Source organism: Netta rufina (assembly GCF_964035555.1).
Source record: "Netta rufina genome assembly, chromosome: 2".
NCBI lineage: Eukaryota > Metazoa > Chordata > Aves > Anseriformes > Anatidae > Netta > Netta rufina.
Genome location: NC_140124.1, coordinates 32,967,318 through 32,992,897, shown reverse-complemented (window position 1 = coordinate 32,992,897; position 25,580 = coordinate 32,967,318). Strand labels below are relative to the sequence as shown.

Sequence of the window (25,580 nt, the reverse complement as noted above, 5' to 3'; positions counted from 1 at the left end):
GTCTTCCATTCATTCAGAGCAATTACATTTCTCTCTGCTTTATGGCACAGCATGTATTGTTCCAATTAAAAAAACCCCTTACTTTTACAAGTACAGTACTGTTTCCCAATTTTTGATTTTGAACGCTTCATCCTAGTATCCTAGTTCTTTCAGTGACTCTACTGGCATTTTCAAAGGAAGGAAAAAAAAAAAAAAAAAGAAAAAAAGGAGAGAGCAAAATAGCTGTGGAAACAGAGCACCAAAAAAAAAAAAAAAAAAAAAAAAAAAGGATGGACAGGACATTGATAGGACATGATTTGATGATTTGGACTTCATATTTCCCTGTGCAAGAGCAATAGCATAATTTCAATATCCAACAACATGAGAACTGTCCATCTGGAACTCAGCAGGAACATTGTGAGTTCCGTTTCCAAAAATTGTTTCTAGCATTATGTCCAATACACTAGCCTAGACTATACTGGACTTTTTTTTTTTTTTTTTTCTGATTTTGCCTTACAAGCCTGGATGCAAGTTACCTATTTAGGGATGCACTTCTTTTACTATAAACAAGTCATCTGATACAACATAATGCTTTCTACAATACTACTACAAAGACAAACATTTTTTGGGTACCAAAGAGTTGCAAACATGAGAAATCACACTTCCTGTCCATATACAGGACATGGTAAGCAGGTTCAGAGGGCTTTCCAGTGCATCCGGAGTTGGTTGAGGTTGTGCAGAAAGTGCATACAAATAGCACATGCAGGTCATTTGCAGAGAATTATTAGTTCAATTGCAACCAATTTTCTGCCTTTTGCCATGGGAGATTGTTTTGCATGAACCTATTTTTAACTTAGGTTATTACAGAACTATTACTATGTTGCAATGGCTACAGGAGTACTGTTTTTAGTTTATCAAAGCAAATGTTTACTGGCAAAATGTGCACTTATTCAGACAGGATGAATACACAGAAAAAAATACTCTTTTATTTTAGAATCAAAAATCATAGCAAAAGACATATTGAGAGAAACGTTAAGAAATTGATGTCTGAGGGATCAATAAGAGAAAAATGGAGAAAAACCATCTCCTGTGGAAGATGTAGCTTGTTGTGTTAACCATCGCAAGAACTAGCACCTCAAGTGGCAGTTCAAGCCAAGCTGCTGACTGCCTGTGGTGTACAAGAGGGCACTCAAAGAATTGTTCCTTTGGCATTGAGCCTTCACTGCTGACAGTTGTCAAAGGTCCCTCAATCATTGTTGAAGCTATCCTGTCACATTGTTAAGCCTGAAGGTTGAAGGCACCTCTGAAACCAGCCTCTTTAGACCTCTCACACCTTCAGATCTGCAAGTTCTTACATCTGTGCTTTGACTCTAGAAGCAAATAAGTACGCAACTCAACTATGCAGCATTGTCTTAATGATTACATTTATCCAAACCACGCTAGGAGTTCAAGTCTCCTTATTCTATACCAGTTGATACACCTGTATGAAACCATAGCTTTCACCAAGAGTTTCCCAGTTGCCAATGAGAATAAAAAGAGGTATGGCAGAGTGAAGGGGTGCCAATATAAAAAATAACAAGGAATACAGGGTAAGAAAAACAGGGAAATGGGCATGTAATTTAAATCTCTAAGTGATTAAAAGGTGAAGGTGTTATTAAAATTCATGAGCATAATTAACCCATAGATTTCACTGTCTTCAAATACAGCGGAACCATAACAAAGCAAACATTTTAGTCTTGAAAAAGTAAATTGACAACATGTAATTAGCAATATATGGGATTTTTTTCTTTTAATTTTAATTGAAAGACAAATGGAACCTTTAACATTCATGACAATCTATTCTCCCATTGATTTCACTACTCATCAGGATCATAAGTGTGTTAACTTCAAAACTTTAGAATGAATTCTATTCCACTGGATTGAATTTCCAGGGAAGTCAGTTGGGTTGAAGAGCTCAGATACTGAATACAGAGGACACTTGAAAGGATTTTTTATTCAGAAGAAAGTTACCAGGAACTGAACAGACTCAGAATATATATTCTTTGATAAAGAATACTATGAGTGAACAAAGAATCCGCCAGAAGGGGAAAATATATTTATCATTTATATTTTAGATGTCAGAAAACATAAAGATGAAATAAGATTTTTTTTGAAGTCAAGCAGGAAAAAGTCAAGAGCTGAAAAAAAAAAAAAAAAAAAAAAAAAAAGACTAATATGAATTAGTTCTTAAAATACCTGGATAGAAAATGAAAGAAGCAACAAGACCATACTGTGTAATTGCCTCCATCATAACTGCATAATCTATGTATGACCTCAGTCAGTACCTTGTCTCAGTTTTTCAGAAAGCTGGTGATGTCATGTATGGAGGAGAAACAGAATGACAAAGGGGACAGACAGCATGGAGAAGGAAATATTTATGGTCACAGAGCTCAAAGGTTCTGCTCAGATAATCTGTGTTCCAGAAAGGAAATGGTGTGTGCAGTTCTGCCCAGGGGCATACAGTCTGAAATGTTCTGGATGCATCAGAGGCATATTGTACGCTTTACTTGGCAGAAAATCAATTTTAAGAATATTTTTGGATGTAAAGAAACAGATAACACAAATGATTCCATCACCTTTTGTACTTGTGTGAACTGTTTATATTATCTTAAATTTATTTTAGTGAGTCAATGGTATGTATAAGAGGAATAAGAGAGAAGTGTAATTTGCATTCAATTTGATCACCAGTAATTTAATTTAATGAACTCTTCCCACATCAGCAAGAATTGAATTTAAATTGTCAGGTTAAATAATGAGTACCTTTCAATACAGAACTGAGGACTTGTTAAAGTTTCTGGTGCAAATTTTCTCTGTTACCCAAGGGATGAATTTGACCTGCAAATTCAGAAAAGAAAAATATTAACTGGTATCATACAAGGCAACAGGGTCACCTCCACCAGCATGTTCCATTTACAAGACATGTCAACATTAAATCTGCAACTCCTTTAGATCCAGACAGTATATTCTAACGTACAAAGTTCTTGTTTAAGACTGGTGATTAATTCCACTACTATTGCATATAAAGCAGAAGCTCGGACCAGGAATGATTATTTCATTGTTGCCTTCACATTGTATTAAGCTCTTCTGGGGTTTATATAAATTATACATATAAATTACATAATCGTAAGTGATAAAACACACATGAGGTGTAGAGCACACAACCTGGCTTGCAAAGATTAAGCTAAGGTTAAAAATATGTTTTTATGAAAAATGCTTGTATTTGAGATATGTCTTTCTCCTCACTTTCCTTTGTACTTACATTCTGTGGATTTGGTAGAAGGTATAGTTTTTATAAATACTTCTCTAAAGTTAATATCTTTTGCAACACTTTCTTTAGGCTCTTCCATCTAAGACAGTTGTCTCCTCATATTTCAACTATCTAGCAGCAAGCTGGCTTTCTGCAAAGTACTGTTCTCTGTACTCACAGAGGAAGGTTATAGACGTCCAAGCAGCAAGTAAAAGTGGGAATGGCTCTGCAACCTGCAACCTCTGACCCATTCACAACAGTGAAAGAGAACAGTCATCTGAAGCAAGGAAGTTTTACACTTATTTGTTTTGCAACTGAATCTTTATCTTTTGCTGAGGAAGCAGCTGACAGTTAAAAAGATAAATGAGGAATGAGAAAACAAAGAAAAAAAATATTTTTTCCCCCAAACATGCTAACTAAACTCAACTCCAAACTGATCACCAATTTCATAGGGACTGACATTCCCTTAAAGAGGTCTGTCATGTGCAGCAAAAAAAATAATTTACTTATTTATATGATTAAAATAAATTGATGGACCTTCTTGTTTTTAAACATTTGTAATAAAATAAATACTACTGTGTGATTATAATAGATTTATTTACTATATAATCACATTACTTATAATGTTACATGCATTAAATATATCATTGCACATGACACATACTTATGCACTGTGTATATATTATAAAATTCATATTTACATTCTGCTGGGTATATATAGTTTTCTGCAGAAAGAGTATCTGAGTATCTGAGCCAGTATATGGTGTTTGCTTCATGCATTATCCTTGCTTTTACAGTATAACTTTTTTTTTAAAAAAAAGAGTTGTGATCAATTTTTCCATGTTGAGTAACTGCATGCTTATAGGCATACTTAAGCTTATGAATATTAATGTCTTTTTATATTTTCCCATTAAAATAATAACAAACAAGTTTTTCTTTTCTAAACAAATTCCATCCTGACCTTCCCTTTCCCCAAGAGTAATGCTCTTGACTCATACGGTATTTCAAAATTCTGGTAACTCTCCAACTGATATGTTTAAAGGATTTTCTTACTAGCATCTGCTTTGTGTTTCTTGGTGAGATGTTTGGCCCCCAGCACATGATCAATAGTTTGCCAAAACATATTCATTGGGATAGCTTCTCAGTTTTACACAGAGGCTTTTCTGGATTCACATTTTTTTTTTTTTTTCCTGAGAATTTCTATGGCTTTGTAAATTTACAACAAAATTCTGATGGAAATAAACACTACTGCCAAAAGTAAATACACAACTTACAGCTATGGACCACAAAAATAAGCTTCATACTTGAACAGAAACTTTTAGATTATGAGAAAAATGTGCTTGAAGACAGTATGTAGCTTGGAGTAGGAAGATGTTTCTTTTCTGAAACAATAAAATAATTTGTTTTTAAATGACAAGCCATTTCTCTGCAGAATTATGAAAGTTGCTGGATAATGGAAAGACATACTGCAATTTGGAATAGGCTTTTTATTTAGAACATTTCCTCTTCAATTTGGTTTGACTTCAGCAAAACACTTGGATGAGGGGGACCTTGCCTTTCAGTCTTTTGAAAGCATTTTCCTTGCAGAACATACTGGAAAATGTTAAGCAATCCAGAAAAAAAAAATGTGCATGTCTATCCCTCTGTGTGATAATGTTTCTTCAAGCCACTGGCATCAATACCAGCTCTCCAAATTCATCACAAGTATCAGGAGACATCACAAGCTATCAGGAGACTTCATTTTAGGGATAAAACTACAGATAATGCTCCTTCCCAAGTCCAAGCTCCAGTGGATTTTGATACTCCAGGAGAAGACATCAGCCAGAATTTAGAGAAAAGTAGAAAAGCTACTAAAAATGCATTTAAAGTCTCTGCAACCAACCAGTTGCAGAGACTTTAAAATGCCAAGATTACCTGCAGAACTGAAGAATGAAGCATTGCAATTTGACCGACACTTTATAGAAAAGTATAGGTCATTTGCAATGTGACTTGTGCTACTTTTTTGCTTCAGGTGGTTGACCATCTAAGCTCTATGTATCTTTTTAGCTCTTAAAACAGTGACTTGGATTATAATCAATACCGAGTCCTTCCAGCTTTAATATAGCTTTTAAACCTCCATGTCTGGATTCACAAATACAACCAATATAATCAGCTGTAGAAAACATTCAAATAAAAGGGAAATTTTAAATTTAAAAATAAAAAAGGAAAAAGAGAATGAAGTTTTGTGAAAACATCTGTGAATTTGCTTTCCCTTATCTTCAGTCCTGGCTCCAGGGACACAGTGGGAATGACACCCAGCAGGATGATTGCTGGACAACCCTGTAAGCCAGGAAGCATTATCATGTAGTGCATGCATAAAACTGTTCACCCAGGATAGCTGTGATGCCACAGGTTTACTGACAAGCAATTTAAACAGCAGCAGTCACTAATTGGCTGAAGTTGTCTCCTGCATGTGAAAACAAATCATGGTTGAGTGATTTACTTATGTTTTTAATCAAACACCATCTCTCTAGAGGAGACCTGACTGCTCACTGGGGATTTTCTTGCACTGCTATGTAGAAAAGCTACTTTCTTCTTCTAGAGGCAGCATTTGTCTCTGTTTGAGCTCTATTTTCTTAGTCATTAGCAGTGAATGCATCAGCTACCACTTCTCCCTAGGCAACAACAATGACTGTGACCACAACAGAAATCCAGTCTCCTCACAGTCTCTTCCTTCTCTGCTTTTGTTACACAAGATTTCATAATATTGGGTGATCTTATTCAGCTTAGGTTTATTTTCACATGGCTGGTTTAGATGCTATAGAGTTAAAAACCATTAATATAATAAAACCTGACTAGACACCACTTTTTACAAAGAATAGCTAACATAGTAGAAATGAAAATCCATTTTAAATCATGCTTATATGACCTCTTCTCTCTCTCTCTTTTTTTTTTTTTTTTTTTTTTTTTTTAAATCAGACTTCTCTGATGTACAAGGAAAGCAGCAAACCAATATGTTCTGGTTAAAATAACTGGTCTTTTAAGCTTTTCTCTACATCTTTTTAGAGCCCCACAGTGCTAGGTAAACTGCTTGCAACTGAGATAATCAGGAATATTTTAACTGAAAGACTGCTTAAAAAAACCCTCTAAGACTAATAAAACTGGAGATTTAACTTGACTTTACAATGCTCCTGAAATGCCCGAGCACACTGTATTCTAGGGACCCAGTTTATCCTCTTGCACTGAGCTGCACGGTATCACGTACAATTATGGAAACAGGAAAAGATCACTGGGAGTTAGTAATGGTTATTGAACAAAATACTCAGCTAGAATCATTATTTTGGCCACACAGCAATCAGGCAGCTCTAGTTAGAAGCAAGCCTCAAAACACTTAAAACTTGCCACCCCAAATCAGAAAAGGTGAGACAGCCATGTAAAAGCAAATAAGAGGGAGTAAAATCACCTGTTTATTGTTCACATCCAGGCAATGAAAAATGGGTAAAGTATCTAATGCCCACATTAGAAGGAGCTAGATAGCATTTGTCTGCATTTACTTTCAGCCCTAGCTTTACTATGGCTCTGACTAGCAGAACAACCACAGCAACCTCAATTCACTCACTGGCAAACTCATCGTTTGCACGTGTACATGCAAAATGCCCTTGTGGCAGCTCATCTGCTCAGCCTGCTGTGTGTCAGCATTGCTGCTCTTCCAGGAAGAATCCAAGAGATAATAAATTTGCATTTATCTTGATTACTAAGACCCTAAGACCCTTCCTAAAGGTGCCTCCAACTCACTGGGTGATTCACTGGGGGCACTATAGGACAACCTGCAGATCTCTGCTCTGTCTGAAAGCACAGGTGTGAACTATTTCCTTGAGAGTATTTCACTTACCCTCTCAAAGCACAGGATTTTTGAAAAAGGGATGCGGCAGAGGAGCCGATTAATAAATTTCAGGCCTTAATGAGAATAAGATATCTTATCCAGGAAAGTTACTTTTATGGTGCAAATTGTGTTAAACCTGAAGAGATGGTCTGGCAAGTGAGGTGATCTAAAATCACCATGAAGCAGCCTAATTTATGACTCTCATAACTCTGCAACACTCTCATGAGCTAGGGAATCTGGAGCGTGTGGCACTTTTGTTTGTTTGTTTGTTTTCCTTCTATTTTATGCCAACAAAAGATTGGGAAAGGAAGTGTCACTCCTTTGACTACTGAAAAATCTATTTTGGAAGGAGACCTGAAGACAGGATTTTCATACATGGGACATCCATGTGATATTATGCATTAGCTTGCTAATTAGTAAAAACAAAACATACAAAAACAACAACCAAAACAAAACAAAACAAAACAAACAAACACAAAACAAAACAAAAAAATATACAAGTTTGATGCCTGTGGCCTGCATAGAAAAGCTGATCTTGCTAAATCTTGTGACGTGGAAAGCAGATGGGGGAGGCTTGCACAACACTGCTGTCATCCTGTGGGGTAAAAAAGAGTTTAAACAGAAAACTAAAAGCAAACCTGAAAAATGTTTGTTCTGCATTTTATAACTAACATTATTTTGCAGGTGTTTCTGTTAAAAAAAAATATATATCTATATATATATGTATAGATATAGATATATTATACAATCTGGTTTCTGCCCTGGAATCTGCCCTGCAAAAGGTACAATGTTTATGAAGGATGTGTGGTGACCTTAACCCAAGCAAGAGACTGCAGGTGCAAGGTGAGGAGGTGGTTCAGGTTCCCCAGCAGCTGGGGTTCTGTGTAAGGCTGGGTGTTCTGCTTAGACCTGTGGAGGAGCATGCTGGCCACAGCCACTGCCCTGCAGGATAGGACAAGAGCTGGAAGGAAGGCTACTTGCCCTTACAGTCAACCTTCTGAGAAGATGGAGAGGAGGTCTTCAAGTGGTAAGTATTATTCTCGTAGTTGTCTGTCTGATTATGATGTTTTGTCTTTTTGCATTCCCTCTACATTTACCTTCTCTCTTCCTAGTCCTATGCAACAAGTTAGGTTTTCTGACAGTGTAATTTCCCTTGAAGACGACCAAGTTCCCTGGGGCTACACTTAATACATAACCTCAAGTTCTGTACATCCCTAAGGGAGAAATAGTCTTACTAGCAGCCTTGGATCTAATGGTCTTTGCCTGGAGAACTGCTGGGTTCCCAAGAGAGAAGATTTTTTTGTGGTGAATTCGCTTCTCCTTCTAAGCTAACGTCACAAATGTTTGTGCTACAAGTGCATATTTTCACAGGTGGATGTATCTTGGGGGGGGGGGGGGGAGGGGCAGAAATGGGTCTACTCTGTGTGTTGCAGAAGCATGAACTGCAGCTTTTACTGTGCAAAGAGAATAGTCTGTTCATAGTCGAGAGTAAATTTCTATGCTTTTTAAGGGCAAGTTATCCAAGGAAGTCTTTACCTGTAATCACAGCAGCATGCTACATGCACTCATGGTATTGCTAATGCAGATTAAAAAAAAATTGTGGTAAACAACCAATGACAGGCGAGGTCTGTGTGCCGATAGATGTCACTGTTGCATACCTTATGTAGCTTCACATTTCTGGCAAATGCTGTCAGATGTAGATGTGCTAGGCAAGAACTGTAAATGTGTCCTGTTTTGTTTTATAAACTCTTGTTTGTGCTTTTTAATATATACGTCTTCCCGTACGACAAGGAGTAAGTGAACTGGGGATTCTGTTGGCTAGCGCTTCATCAGCTAGATTGTTAAAAATAAGTTGCATTTGTCACTTAATGATAAAACCAGACCTTTACCATGGATCTGTTTGAATTTGTGGGCCTGGCAATTAGCAACACCATCTGCAATCCAGTGATAATTAGGCTGCCCAGAGATAAGAGAGGTGAAGCAGAGGAGCTGCAGAGCTGTGCCCAGCAGTGCCTAGCCACTCTGACACCCCAGTTAGTCCTGACATAATATCTCCTCACATGCCGTGCTGCTGTGGGCACATGCATCTGAGAACAGGGCTTGGCACAGCATTTTGGCAGCCCCTGTGGCTGACTCACACTCTGGGAGAGTTACCAGAAGTCTTCTCTGCTGCAGCATTGGGGAAGTGTGCCTTGTCCTTACCCTGCTTGTCAGCCCAAGATGCTGCCAGGAGGCATTTTCCAGGGGGGTTTGCTCTCCCACCAAGGGCTTGCTTTCCCTTCCTCACCGGCTTATTCATCCTGGTCTCATTTCACGCCATCTCCCCCTCTCATGCTCCTGCACCTCTGGATGTGTAGCAGGGGAAATACAGAAAATGTTACTATAATTAATGTGCCACTTCAGGATCCCGTCTTGCTTGTGCTCTCGTTCCTGGCTAATGACTCATCCCTGCTTTTCTTCCCCGTATGGCAATCCATGTGCATCAGTGCTTTTACCCCAAATGGCAATGTTTTTGTTAAAGACAGCAAGCATGCCCTTCTCTCAGCGATGCCAGGTAGAGCACAAGCAATTTTGATCCTACTGACATAACCGGAAAGTCTGAAGAGCCTTTTTGGCCTCCCAAATTTCCTGCATCTCATTAGGCCAATCGGTGCACATCTGTAACAGCTCACAAGCAGGCCTGTCGGCACATGGCTCATTAAAAAGCCATGGCTGCCAGCTTCTCTTGGCCTAACTCCTTCCCCTCCTGGCCTAACACAAATGCTGCTCTGTGCTCTGGATACCTTCATGGGAGCCTGAGGCAGACCAAAGCAATCTCTTATCAGACAGCTCACTTCTCTGTGGGTGTTAGCATATGCTGATGTGCAATGGCCTCCATGCTTCCTGAGTGTGATGAAGTGGAAAATCGCCACAGATGAGGCTCTAACCTAAGGGATTTGCCTTGTCATTCACACAGAAGGGTCCCACTGGTGAGAAGGTTTTGGTTTTGGCCTCCTGCAATTCCTTTTCTTAATCCATCTCTTTCCTTGATCATATTATACCATATACGACTTGCAAGGTGTATAACAAAAAATAAAAGAGAAATATTTAGTCAAAGCTATTTTTCCATTATCCCATTACTCTTTCCTAATTAAATAATAATTAAAAAAAAATCTGGTTAATTATTAGAATTTACTTCTTGTATGTGAACTATTAAACTTACATCAAGAACCAAAGTATCACAACCTTAACCACAGAATCATAGAATGGCTTGGGTTGTAAGGGACCTTAAAGATCATCTAGTTCCAACCCCCCTGCCATAGTCAGGGATGTCACTGACTAGATCAGCTTGGCCAAGGCCCCGCCCAACCTAGCCTTCAATATCTCCAGGGATGGGGCATCCACAACCTCTCTAGGCAACCTGTTCCAGTGCCTCACCACCCTCTGAGCAAAGAGTGAAGAATTTCCTCCTAATCTCTAATCTAAATCTCCCATTCTTTAGTGTAAAACCATTCCCCATTGTCCTGTCATTAAACTGCCTCAAAACCTTTGTCATCCCAGAAACCAGAGCCGAAGGTACAAACTGATCATCATCGCCTTGCCCTGCTAATACTTCTCTTTCTCAGGAATTTCAGATGTTTCCTGGACTGGGAAAACAGAGAATTTCTCACTAAAACATTGTTTGAGAACATTTTTTTCTATAAGCCGCTTGATTTATGGCAACTTAAAAATGTTTTCAACTATCTGTTGAAGCATTAAAAACCACTGAGTTGTGTGGATTTGTGCTAAGGAAGGAGGAAGAGTGTTTTTTTTTTGTTGCTGTTTTTGTTTTTTTTTAGTACTATCAAGTCATTTTTTCCAATTAGGAAAAGTGTTAAGATCATGTAATCAAACCAAACATGATAGAAAACATGGGTGACATCTCCCCATTCTCCTCCAGCCCCAATTCGTACCATGAGCAAGTACCTCAGAGAGTCAAACATCTCCTGCTAAGCCCACACAGGGCTCTACCAGCAGGTCCAGGCCCCATTCACTTCCCATGGGAGAAGAGGGGTGGCAGGGCTGTCCCACCTGGGACATCCCCACTGGTGAGGTGCAGATGGTAGGCAGGTGTAGAGCAGCCATCCTCTGAAATGAATGTTTGTGCTGTGAGTGCTTGGAGAGGCACAGCAGGGATGGGCAGCAGCTGTGGCTTCCTGTCATTGACCTCCCTTTCCTCTCCTACAGATCTCACCACAGGCTCCATACATTTTCCACCTTTCTTTCTGGGCAGCAACCATGAATTTATGTGGGGTGGCCATGTCCCAGCTGGATGAGAAGAGCTCTCCAAGGTGCACATGCTCTTCTTGCTGCTGGTTTATTAATTTGCTGCTCCTCAACCTCCCTTCCCCAACAGGAGTCACCCGCTGAGGTTGTATCTCCAGCCCATTAGCACTAGGACTGGGTGATTGGCTTTGAATATACAGTTTATTTAGTAAAAAGGCCAGTGGAGGTTAAAACTGCTTGCTTCTAAATATGAAAAATAGCTTTGGCCACGAAATTGCTGAGAAGGTTGAAGCTCTTCATCTCAGTGCTTCTAAACCAAATAATTTTTACTTTAAGAAATTATTTCTAATGAAGAATTTTTATAAACAGCATATCTGCTTTCAGTTCATTATACTTTCAATTTTTGCTTCAACAAGCTCTTTGAAGTTGTTGGCTTAGCTAAAATATTTTTTTTTAGCAGATGCATTTTCATTCTGGTTTCTCCAAAACAATCTGGGCAAGAACATCTTTGTAATGGTATTGCAATTACAATTTGCTAGGGCAAAACTTGCCATGACAGAATTAGCAGTGTCAGGTAAGGCCCTTATGCTTTAAAACCTGTGACTGTGTGAGCAGATTGCTTTTCTCAGCTGTTGTTGGATGGAGGAAATTCCCTGTCTTGTGATCTGAGCATAATGAGGCTTCTTTAAAAAATGACCTTTTGAAATCTCTCCTACTAATCAGCCAGAGAGCAACAATACCCAACAGAAATCCTCTTTCTTTGTTAGTTTCCTGAAGCATCATTACTCATCACTTCTGGAGTTTGCTTACTCTTTTTGTTTGTAAGACTCTTTGTTTGCGATACTTTATTATTATTGTGTTCCATGTGATGAAAGTATTCAGTGAGGATTGAAGCTGAACCATGCTAGTCATGTTATAAATGACTTTGGGGAAATATATCCCCCTCTGCTGACGGATTTGCCATTTAATCTGAAGCAAGATAGGACAAGTGAATGTGATGAGCTGAAAGAGGGAAGGCCACATGAGAGCTGCATGGCTAACGTCCTTGTGGCACATCACTTACCCCTTGAGCCTCCTGAAATATTTCCAGAAAGCACATACATCTGACTGTCATTTAATTCAGCCTTTACTGGTTGCCAAGTTTTTTTTTTTTTTTAAGGTTAATATAGTGCAGAGACCTGAAAAAAAAAATTTTGGAGATGTTTCTGCTTGTACATATCCAACTATGAACTTAAAGTGTTTATTTTTTTTTCCCCCTTATTTATTTATTTTTTTTCTGGATTGATCTCATTTGGGCACAGGATTCTCCCTGGTGCTTCAGAAAATAGCTGGCATGTTTTAGAGGCAGTTGTCTAAATAATAAATATGGTAAAAATTACAGTAAAGCCCCTTCTGACTTTGATGTGTCATCAAACTGGGGTTACATGGAGCATCTGCCTCTGTACTAAAAGTTTCTAGACATCTAGTTGATATGGTCATTTTTATTTTTCCTTCTGGTAAATGAAATGCAGCAAGTTTGTGTTCAACTTCTTGACATACTGCTGTTTGAAGGGGAGCCTTATGGTGAGTAATGCAGTCTCACTAAGTGGGCTCTTGTTAGTCTTAGTGAAAGACTGAAATACCAGGGTAGCCTAAGTTCCTTTTCCATGGCGGTGGTTGCAACTGAGACATTGACTAATATGTGGGGCAATCTAAGAAGAAATGAAGGGAGGTAAAGGAAATTCCAGTAGATTTTGGAGAGGGAAGAAGAAAAAAAAAAAAACACCCTACTATTTAGAAAAAAAGATATGTAGCTTTTAAAAATGATTTACAAATTACCCAATCAAATAACACAACTCAGGATACATAGCATTCAACAATATTTATCAAGGCCTGATTTCTTTTGCTTGTGCTTCTTTAATTATTAAAAATAAAAAGAGAGAAAGATTAAATATGACTTGTGTTAGCACAAGTTTATTATAAACACATGTGAATGCTTATATGAATGTGCCAGTCCTGGTGGCATTATGATTGAGTGTGCTTAAAGAGGAAAAGAGGATAAAATACATTTTTTAGATGTACTATACTCCCCAGGAAGATGAAAACAAGCTGAAAAAGTTATGGCAAATGCTGAACTGGAACAAAATATGTTTTAAATGACACCCACGTAGTACAGCTCTTTAACAATTCTTGGCAATAACTAGGCAATTATGACTAGGGAGGTATGAACCGTGCTCCTGTTGCCCTGAGATACTTTTTAAGGGTGCTCAATCTGGCAGTGTTCTGGTGTACGGCATGCGGTGGCACTTGTAGGCTTCTATTGCGGTTCCCCAAAGGTGCTGGTTCAGAGCAGTGGTGGTCACTGCTGGCAGTGTTTTTCTGAGAATGAGGATAGCTGGAAGCAGAATGTAAATATGAAACCTTCACAGGAAAGCTATACTCTCTGGAAGAAAGCAAGCCTCTGGCAAAGCGGAGAGATGAAGAGAGGTTTAATTTTGTTCTGAAAAGTTCTGTCAGAGAAGTTGGTGTGGGTTCTGTAGCTTTTCATAATACTGTCCCTCATGAAAGCCAGAGGACAGCTTCTGGGGTCCTGACAGATTTGCTACTGACTGATTTGCTACTAAAGCGAGCAGTCTGGGTTTTTCAAGTGCATGGATTTTAATTGCTTTCCCAGGAGGTATGGCTAAAAGGCCCAGACATAAAAACTAACAGAGGTTTATCTACTGAAAAGTAGAATAAATCTGCATGTGTAGCTAACATCATGTGGGCAAGAGCAGTATGTGAGCCAGGAGTGATGGCTTATGTGTCTGACTAAGCTGAACAGAGAAATTACATCATCAAAGCTTGATGACTGTCAAAAAAAAAAAAAAAAAAAAGGAAAAAGAACCAAAACACTGAAAGCAAATTGGATTATTATTTTTTTTGATTGATCATCTTGTTTGAGTTCATTTCAAACTTCTTGCCATGAAGCAATCTCTAGTGCATTTAAATATATATGAATATATATTGGTTAAATATTAATCTATATATCCATTTAAGTATGCTCATATATTAAGTATGCTCATGTAGTGTAATATGTATACTTTCCTCTAGTCCTTATAGGATGTAAATTAGAAAAAGCCCACCCATAACTCCCTTTATTTTAAAGAAACAATGATAAATGATCAATACAAATATTATTGAACTATGACGGACAAAGGCAAATTTATCAGGATCAATACACATTAACACAGTGCAACTAAATGTAGGATTGTGAAATAATTATGTCAAGGTACTAAGATCTAACAGGAAAAAAAAAAAAAGAAAGCAAACATAACTTCCAGAAGGATTGGCATATATTCATGGAAAATGTTGTTCCAGGTCTCAAAGTATGTGTGAAATGTAAGAAACTGAAGAAAACAATCATGTGGGTATTTATTGGGAGCCCTGTTTATTCCAACTAAAACTACTTTACTAAGTATTAAAAAGTAAATCATGTTGCAGATACCTCTTCATATTGCTCTAGAATCATAAAGGTGACCCATTAAAATTTCATTTTCATATTCTGTGTTGCTTATATACACTTCATTCACAGTAAATAAAACACATGTACCGAGTTTATAAGTGAGTCCGTTAGTGCTGTATAAAGTGATAGCTGTTTTGTTGAGTTTCCTCTGAAGCAACACATACACTAGATTGCCAGGTGTATGTTCATATGAATAGCAGATGTGAGAATGAGAACTCCACTTACTATTTTTAATGTGGTTTCATAAAAAATAGGCAAAGGATTGGCAGAGAGATCATATTTTGATCCCTGAAAATGTTAACTCCTTGTTTAAAATTCCCCTCCTGCTATTTTGGGGGAGAAATCCTAATTCTGCTAATTCATTCATTATTTTAAGCCATTTTGGATGCTTCTGCAATGTGTGAATTTATTTTCCATTTTACATACTCTGGATAAATAACTCCTGTTTTCTGAACATTTGTCTTTCACTTCGAACTTCGTGCACTGCTGATATCCAGATGGAGAAACTTCACTCTCATATGCTGCAGAGGCCTTTCCTCTTCCTCAAAGCTTTCCTTGTCTGCAAGAGCTGCCTTTGTGATCAGGGACTCCAAATGTTATTTGCAGGACTGATAAGCTAATGTAGCAACCTTTCAAAGAAAGATCAAACATTCAGGGTGGCACTCCTTTCACCTCATGTAAATGCACAACCTGAATGAAAATGGAGAGTCTCCATTTACATTTATGGTAAAGAAGCAGGCACTTCTCTGTTGTGGCTCACGGTGTTCTAAGCAAGACACATCGGGAGAGATGAGTCAGATCCTAGAGGTGCTTTAAAAGCCATCTAATGTATTGCTTCATCCCTACCTATCTGAAGTGGAAGTGTCCCATTACAGTGCCTTTCCCCCCTTTTTTGTAGAATACCATGCGCTTCTGCAGGAGCGCTGCCTGTTCTGGATCAAATACTAACAAGTCTGGGTGAATCTCAACAATTACTTGCACAAACATAACCACATTCAGATTATTATCATTATTATTATTATTAGGATCTGAAGGACTGCAACAAAGGGAACTATTCTCGTGGTGACTAACAGTAGGTGTTTTTGCTTTTGGAATATATATGAAAAGGATGACATGGAAAAAAGGATGATGTCACAGATGCCATTCAAATTGTTAAAAAAAAAAAAAAGGTATTACTCCTATGGAAACAGCAGAACAAATATATAATAATCAATTCAAACATCCATAAAAACTTTGTTTTTGAGTTGACATGATTTTACGATCTCTTTCTGTGAAAGCATTCAGTAAAATAAAGATTGGCATCTTCATGAGAATTACAGGAAGGCTTAGTGAGTTTTCTTTGGAGCATGAGATACTGACGTCGTTGGATGGGCTAGGGATAACTACAGCGGATGTGTGAGCCTCCCTAAGGGCACAGCAAATTATTATTTCCAGACGGAGAGACATGCTTCATAAAATAGTTTCTGGACATAACTGCTGATGAACCAGGTAGGCAATAAAAGCTCACATGAGAAGATGATTGCTAGGATCTCAGGTAGATAAGAGCTGGTTGAAGTCTATATTTGACAAAGCACAGCACAGTGGCAGATGGAAGCAATCCAGTGGAAATGATTCACTTACTGAGAGCAATGACCAGTTCTGCTGAGGAATTTTCTTGAATTTAGAATGTAATCCTTTTGCATCTCTATTGCTTTTGGCACATCCCCTCTCATCTCTATCCGTCCTTTTACCTTGCATCACATAGTACAGCATCTGCTCTGCGTGCTCGTGCAGGTGCTTGAGGAGGAAAAGCAGCTCAGGCAGCTGGAAGAGAACATCCAGGGAGAGCTGTAACTCTGGAAAATGTCAAAGTGATGGGCAATCTGTGATAAGGATTATAGGGCAGCTGGAAGTTGATAAAGAATAGCATAGCATCTGGATTCTTCTACCTTTGCATGGAAAACCAGGAGTCCTTCGCAAGTACCTAAGGATCAGTGCTTAACAAATTAGTCGCTTGAGAATATTTTACTTTAAGATACTACATATATGTTCTTGATAGCTTCATTGCCTAGCTATTATATTTCTTCCTAACAGTTTAGAAATACCTCAGTATATCAGACTTTAGATACACAACAATAATTTTTTAACAGAAATTTGTCCTACACATAGCACTATTGATGTACAGAAAGAGGTCAAGTAATTTACATAAAAGCTTGGAAAAAAAAACCTTGATTTCCTTCTTCAGCAAGGTACAACCATGGCTCCAAATACTGTATGAACTTTCCTGATTTTGGTTGTTTCTTTGTAGAAAGATGAGTTATCTCTCAAAACCACCCATGGTTGCAGGCAGTAGGTGAGTTCTGCTTTGAGACGGAGCTCCAGCATTGATTGCTGTGAAATGCTCTCTCATGGAAGAGAAGGCCTCGTCCAGAAAAGTATTTTAATCCTCAAACAGAAAGCCAAACTCTTGTGCTAGATGTAGAAAGAAGTTCACTGAAGGTAATGGTGCTGGGTTATCAGCTGTCCTACTGATATCTATGTGTTAGGATCTGGTAGATCAAAATCTGGCTTTTTATTACCAGTGCTACAAGTGTTGCTGTTTTCCTAGAGCAGGCGCAATCCAGTAAAGCAGTTTCACTTCAAACCCTCCAGCAATGTCAGGTGAACGGACCTTAACGATCCTGAATAGTTTCTTAACGTTTCCCCTATTAATTAGGTGAAATCACCTACCATTACCATCTAAATAGGCCTGTTTCTAAGTGGGACAGGAATTTTCCTAGCACTTGGCATAACAAGGGCCCTGAGAGCTCTCCCCTAGCCTCGTTTGTACTTACAAACTCAACAATAAAAAGTCACCGGTACAATGTTGATTACAGCCAAAAAAAGGACGAGTTAGTTATTGCCTGCCACGGATTAATGGAAATTTTCAAACTTCCTTAATTTTAATTAAACTCATAAATTTAATATCATTTTTTAAAAAATGGTTAATATAGTATTTCAGCTGACCCTAAGTAAACTGTGATTGTTCTTTTCTCCCACTTAAAATAAATAAATAAATAAATAAATAAATAAAAATTCTAAAAGGAAAGGATTGAGAATAACAATTTTCACAAAAACATTTATCTTTGCTATACAATCATCATTATCAATAACTTCTTTATGAGGCTGTGCACTTCTTTTAGGTTTTAAGTGAATATAAATTTTACAGGCTACAGAGGAAAGTAGACTTTTGGGGAAAAAAATAATAATAATAATAAAAAAAAAAAAACACGAGATGGTAAATGGTGCATTCCTTTACTGTTTTGCAAACATTTTACTTCAATCACTGACAGGTATTTCAAACCGAAATAGTACATCCAGGAATGGGAAACATCCACACCCACTAGGACTGTGAGCTCCATAGCTCACATGAGGACAATTAACTCTTTGAGCCATAACGATAATCAGTTCCCATGCCCTCTAGTTCACATTTTTGTCAACTATTTATCTCATCTCTAGGCTAGGTCATCAGCTTGTGTTAGTAACTAACTTATTAAACTAGATTGTCAATTTAAGAGGCTGTCAATTCTTTCTCCAAAACACCTTAAGAATGCTTTCTGAAGTCTTGACTCTCTTCTTCAGCACATGGTGCTTCATCAGTTCATGAACAGGCTTAGACTAGGGCTGGCATAGAGCAAGTACATGAACTAAGTGCTGCTTGTCTAGTCAAGAACGAGGCCTCTGGTGTTCATTGGCAAGTATGGGCTGATGAGCTTCCTTCATCAATCATGGTCGCAGAAGCAGCTCACCTTATTTTGGACATGTTTGGAGAACTCCAGCCTCTTCTTGGGCAGGGATAAGGAAGCGTAACTCTAGCACATGGGGTAGATGGCAGCACAGGACAAAGAGTGCTGGGGCCAACAAATCCTCAGCTCTTAGGATCATAGTTCATAGGCTTTTCTTTACTGTCAGGGTTAATTCTTTTGATCTCTATACCAGCCTGCTGGTGCTGAAAAGGTGCTTTTAACATGCATTTGTCTCTGAATTTACATCTGCTTTTAATTGGAGCACAGCCAGTCTGCAAGCTGTATGGGCATATCCAGCTGGGGAAGGTGACGTGAATGGTCTGAAATAAACCATCAGAGCACTGAGTTTGCTGGTAATGCCTACAGGCTGAACAAATTAATCTATTTACAGATTAAGGGAGTCACTAAAGTCATCCAGCTCAGCCTGACAGTTGCAGGCATTCAGTACTGTGCTTTTCTGTTGTTTTAACTGATGGTTGGAATTTTGCTCAGTTTCCTTCTCCACCATCTTTCATGGGGGGTAGGACTTGATTCTGTCTAATGGTTTTCTCACATCCGCAGAGAATCTTTTAATGGGGACTACGACATTAGCAGCTACGACATTAGCAGTATCCTTCCATTGAGATAAATCTGTAAAACGCATTCTTATGTTAAATAACGTTTCACTTGTTAAGTAAATGAATGCAATTTGTGTCAGTCATGTTTTCTGTTTCCCTGTTTTAACTACATAAGAGCAGAGGACAGCCTGAGACACATCTGTTAGACACTGCTCTTTCACTGCTCAGCTCCCACAGCCCCAAGCAGTGTACACCCACTCCTCTTGTCACGACATCAGCACCTGCTCCTTCTGGCCCCAGCCAAACTTCAAGTCCATCTTTCCACACGTGCTGCCAAGCATCTCACTTTGAGACCTTTATTTGTTTATCCCTAAAATACAGAGCTGGTACTGAGACTGTCCAGCTATTGCACCATGAGAATGTTCTATATAAACAGGGAAGAGGAACATGCCAAAAATGATGCAAGGGTAATCACTTTTCTTTCCATGGTAGGTAATGTTGACCTCTGTAAGAGCAAATAAGGGGAAACAAGTCCCAGTAGTCACAAAACTTATTTTTCTAGGCTGACTGTGGTGTAGCTGTTTCAGCACCTTCCAGGTCAAATAGTGCACATTTCCTCACTCCTCTTGCCCCTGTGTTACTAAATAATTCCAAGCTGGGCAGTAGGAAGCACCTTTTGGATTCTTCACTTACCTGCATGGATGTACGCATAGTATTTTCCACAAAGATGTTCCATTAACTGACCTCAGATGTTAGATGATTAGTTTTGTTACAGAGCCTTAGCTTATTATGTGCTATCTTTATTTATATAAAAAAATATTTTACTTGTTCTAAAAGTGTAATGAAAAAGTTTCTGCAATGTTGCAATTTATTACAGTAATAATGCAAAAAAAAACAACACACAGATGCATGCAATCTAAAGGAAAAAATCAGTCTTTGCTTCAACATGAGGGTAGATTAATATTTTTGTATTTTTCCCTCAAAAAATTGTAAGTCAAACTCTGCTACCTATTTTAACTCCAGTGAAGAAATAAAACAAAGAAAAAGGGAATTATAGTCCATTGAATAATTCAGAATGTAATGAGGACAGCAGTCTTTGCCTACCACAAGTAAAAGGTCACACAACAGGGGTGCCTGAATAATTGATAACTTCTTTGTAACAGTCTCTGAAAATGACTATGCTGTGCGAGGGAGAGTGACTATTTATTTTGGCAAAGCTGAGACCAGCATTTGTTTTCTTGTGTGTATTCTTTTCCCGTCATGAACCTCAATGCTGGAAAACAATTGAGATAAGCAGAGATGATCATTACTGTAAGTCTGCTCAGCTGTAGCAGACAAGAGTTATCTGGAAGCGATAAAGAACTGCAGGTTGCTCCAGGCCATAAATCCTAAAACAAAGCCACAAGCAAAAGCCTTGGAAAATTAAAATGCTGTAATTGGGTTTAGCCAACCAAAAAACAGCTTCCAAGTCACACTCTTGGGCTACACAGTAGGTATTCCACAGCTGCTGAAGGAGGTAGTGCAGCATCATGAAGGAGCAGGTGAATAATCTATTACTACAGAAAATTTGTGTAAACTTAAATTTTTCAACACTTTAAACAAGCTTCAAAATTATTAAAAAAAAAAAAAAAGAAAGAAAAGAAACAAGAACAGATTTTTTTAAAGCTATTTACGTTGCTGATGTGAGTCTACTCCAAAGGAGCCAACCTAACTTTTTTTTTTTTTTCCCCAGAAGACTTCTGAAGTGACCCTGATGGCTACCAAGAATCATTAAATTTAGGTCCTCAGTTGAAAAATACTAAGCAAAACAATAGTATATTTTATGTCAATTTATCTCTATATGGAAGTTTTGCTATTTTGCTACAGTTACAATTAATGTCTGAAATAAGATACTGAATCCCCAAGAAACGTGTGAAATTGTATAAGAAATGTGTTTAAAAAAAAAAAAAGACAAAAACAAAAAACACTCCCTTCTCTCTCAATTTAATAGAAATTATTTTATTTTGAATCTCATCTGTGAGAATCAACAGTTATTAGATAATCAAGAAGACTTTATGGCTGCATCTGGTTGGTGAAAAAAGCCCAGGGACAAGCATAAATACCAACCTCTCTGCTTAACCATGACACTTGGTCACTGTCACACTCCTGTACCAGTGTGCAAGAGTCTGTGCCAACTTTATGGGTCAGGGTTTGAGGGGCCAGAAAGACCTGGGTACCCCACCAGAACCAGTAGAATGGATGAGACCAGTCCAGATATGGTCTCATGTTGCTCTCTCCTGATTGAATGATCCCTACAAACGTAGATGCAGATTCAGACCTTGGGATGCCCCCATGCACCTACCGCTTCTTGGCATACATTGCTCATTTCCCTGGGTATATGGGGAAAAGAATATTCTACCAGGTAGAATAACCAGTCCTTGTTGATCATGGCAGATACAGCTAGCATTACTCCTCTGTAAGCTTTTTTTTTTTTTTTCCAGGAAGATGTGAAAGTGTCTGAACAGCACTAATTAGAGACTTGTGCATTTACAAGGGCATAGTAGTGTCCTTCCTTTGCCAGTAACTGGCTGTGGGTGCCCTGCTCCACCACTCTGCCATTCTGGATCACTGCAATGATGTCTGCATTCTGTATGGTCGTCAGGCGGTGAGCAATTATGATGCAGGTTCGACCTTGCCGGGCATTATCCAGAGCTTTCTGAACAATCTGCACACAGATGTGAAAATGCTGTTAGTACCTGGAGAGCCTTACTTGTAGGAACCACATATGATTTCTTACTGTTATCACCTCAGTACATCTCCTGTAGATATACATGTAAAGTCAGTGCATATAAGACACCCTTGCTCAACAGGGTTTTGCTTTGAGGCCAGTCAGACTTGTCATTGAAAATTGGTTCTTGTGCATTTAGGTTGGAACAGAACGTAAATTCAGTATTTACTATCAAATGCAGCTAACATGAAGACTATTGAGGAGTTATCTTTCTGGAGGTGCTTTCTAATGTTGCTGGTTATTATATATATATATATAACTTAAGAAAAGGAAACTTTCTTAATAGATATGCACAGATTCCTGCCGCCTTTTAATTCAAAGCTTGCAAATGGAAAAGCTACTGATATACACCTGCCTGGTTGTTTCATAGCTGAGCACCTGCAATACTTCATGTTGATTTCTCTTAAAATTTTGTTCTACAGAAAGTAACTAACCATGTATACAGACATAAGTAGTTCATGTAACATTCACTACTCACCTTTTCACTTTCTGTGTCAAGTGCAGAAGTAGCTTCGTCCAGAAGTAGAATGGCAGGATTACGAACCAGAGCACGGGCAATTGCTATTCTTTGTTTTTGACCTCCAGAAAGTTGTGTTCCTTTCTCACCCACCCGGGTATTATATTTCTGGATATTAAAAATGAAGAGAGGTGAAAAATAAATAATAATCATGAGAATACTCTTAGAGAAAGGAGAGAAAGATTAGAAAGAATGATTTTACGTGTAGCTATAAAAATAATCAGGTATTTCCATGATGAAAGTAAAGAAAAGTACAAATGGTTTTAATAAAGCTAAGGTTTTATAAGCACCTCAAGTATAAACAGTTATATATAAGCCACATGTTTATACCTGGCCTGAAAATTTACTTCTCCAAAGACTGGAGTACTGCCAGTAATAGTGGTAAGGCGTCCAGACATTTGGCCATGAGTGTATGACCATAAGAGTAACAATGTATTTAATGTTTTGTGACATATACATCATGGACTTGATCCTTGTTACTTGTGAATAACAATACAAGATCCCAAACATCATTAGTAGTAAGAAAAATACAGTATTTTTCAGCATCATTACATCATTTTCAGTTACGCAGAACTACAGCAAAAACAAACCATCAAAGCATTTTTTCTTGCTAGAAGCAAATTCTTGGCAGGCATGAAGGTTAAATGCCATGTCATTCACTTTTGATTTATCAGCATGTGTTATTTTAAGAATCACTCCCTATGCATGCACATCCAATTAGAAATAAAGCATTTAGTTTTACTGAAATACTCTAAGATGATTTTTTTCTAAAATAATGTGAGAAGTTTCAGCTGTAAAAGGAAAAAAATATTAAAAATTGAGGACATGAGGAAATATTTTTATGCAGTGTCCTCATTTTTTCCACTCATTCTCCTTTATCTACTGCTATATTGATTGGAATATTGACTTTTGTTTTCAACAATTTAACAGGGATTTTAAACTTATCACACATGCTGAAATTTTTAAGCATCAATTCTGTATTTTCTCATTTTCAAGTGTGCACTTTAATTCTGATCTATATAAGCATATTGCCTAGATTTCTCTATGTCACTCTAGATATCTAATTGTGCTGTGAAGAGAAGACCACTATCTCTTACCTCTGGCAATTTTTCAATGAAGGCATGAATATTTGCTGCTTTAGCTGCTGCTTCAATTTCCTCCTGACTAACAACCCTACTGTTGTCTCCATATTGAATATTTTCTGCGATGCTGCAGTCAAACAAAATAGGCTCCTGTGACACCAGACCCAGTTTGGACCTCAGCCATTGTAAATGCAAAGATTTAGTATCAAATCCATCTGCTAACTAGAAAGAGCAAGAGAAAAATGATGCCAAGTTGACTACAGAGCTCATCTAGAGATACACGGTGTAAATAGGAAGCATGAATTGTAACAGGAAACCTGTTGTGTGTTAGATTTCCAGCTGAAATCAAGTACATTTTTCATGCAAAGTGGAATTGAACCAGCAGTATAGATAAATATTTCCTTTCATTAGTTTTTAATTTTGTGTGTGTTTTCACTTCTACTTCCTAGCAAACAGAAGCATGGAGAACACATCGCACAGGCTGTTCCTGCAATCCATCCAGCCCTGCCGAAGCCAAACAGTATTTGGAAACTTTACACATAAAAAACATCCCTAAGATGCTGCATGCAACAACTTTAGCCCAATTTTAAAACACCCAAGAAAGTTTTCTTGGACCTTCTATACATATTATTAGCAACACATCGCAAAACCCATTGCACCCCTCTGATGGTAGGATCCTGTGAGATTACATTTGTATTGTCTGGAGTGCATAGCTATGGCTCTAATGTGTGAATTTGTATTATGAGAGAACTCATACACCACCAAGCAAGTGATATGAGTGTTACGCACTAGTGTGACCACATTGTGAGCAGCTCTGGGGAGACAATGCAGTCTGAAACTACCTTTTTCAGTGGTATCTGTGCCCTGAGTGCCTGTGTGCCAACACAGGTGCCAGCGCTGGCCTGGTAATGCGCGGAGGCAGGCAGTGACAGGGGTCTTGAGGTTGATTACAGCTGCAACCTCAGTAGCCCATACCTCTGAAAGAGGCAGCTCTCCAGAGATATTGCCAGGATTTTTTAAGGCCTCTGAAACTCTGGAAGATAAGGAGTTCAGTAGATTCAACAATTATTAATAGCCACACAAATCTATTTTTACCACTTGTCCTTCTGCAGGGTCATAAAATCTCTCCAAGAGCTGAATGGATGTGCTTTTGCCACAGCCACTGCTTCCTACTAATGCCAGAGTCTGTCCTTTGTTAACCTTCACGGTGAGTCCTTGCAAAACTTGAACTTCTGGCCTTGTTGGATATACAAAATTGATGTTTCTGAATTCAATGTTGCCTTCAAAATTACTCTGGAAAAAAAAACAGAGATCACATGATTGTATTAGCATTTAGTAGCTTCAACTAAAATAACCAAGTGTTAAATGAGAGCTGAGTTTGGGATGGAGTTTTTGAAATCACTTTTGATGCTCTTTGCTATTACATATTGGACTGCATTCAGTATTGTTATTTATGGTATAACCTCCAGATGCAAATTGCTAGATCCTTTGGATTTTTCTGCATCTCACTCCTGTATTTGTTTTTCATTTCAATTTTCAAGGATTATCTTTATTTCACAGAAATAATGTTAATATTTTTCATTTGTGATGCACTTAGTTGAGGCAATTCTACAGCATTTGCTTTCCTGACCTCACGTTGTGGGTAGCATGATTTGAATGAATAAACCACAAGTTCATGATCAGATATTAAGGTAACAGAGCAAAACTCTTTAGCAGATAATTTACAAGTATGTAGGGCAAGATGTGTTTTAAAAAGTAACTGCAGTTATTAATTAGCTAGACAGACAGATTTCTAAGCACAAGTGGAAGAAAGGAGGCATGCATTAAGACTTTGCCTATTATTTGGGGGCAGGAGCCAGTCCCACGTACATGTAAACAGCAGCACTAGCACAGCAGCTGAAGATCTAATTTAAGGGCCTCAAATCTTTCCTTTGCTGAAGTCACAAGTGTTGCTTATATTTGAGTCTTGTCTGTAACAGAAATACTTAGTTTCAAGTTTAATTTTACCAGGGACTTTCTACTAAATCTTTTGAAGTC

The 25,580-nt window shown here is 38.1% G+C and overlaps 1 protein-coding gene across 1 annotated transcript in view; it reads right to left on the bottom strand.

The window, feature by feature from the left end:
* Positions 1–1,241: 1,241 nt before the first annotated feature.
* Positions 1,242–25,580, bottom strand: part of ABCB5 (ATP binding cassette subfamily B member 5) — a gene marked incomplete at both ends in the record, with an annotated part of 53,720 nt that continues 29,381 nt past the window's right edge. The window contains 4 exons of the mRNA XM_084283055.1: positions 1,242–1,349; positions 22,423–22,569; positions 23,559–23,765; positions 24,639–24,836. Coding sequence (XP_084139181.1) covers positions 1,242–1,349; positions 22,423–22,569; positions 23,559–23,765; positions 24,639–24,836 — 660 coding nt within the window. The remainder of the gene's footprint in view (positions 1,350–22,422; positions 22,570–23,558; positions 23,766–24,638; positions 24,837–25,580) is intronic.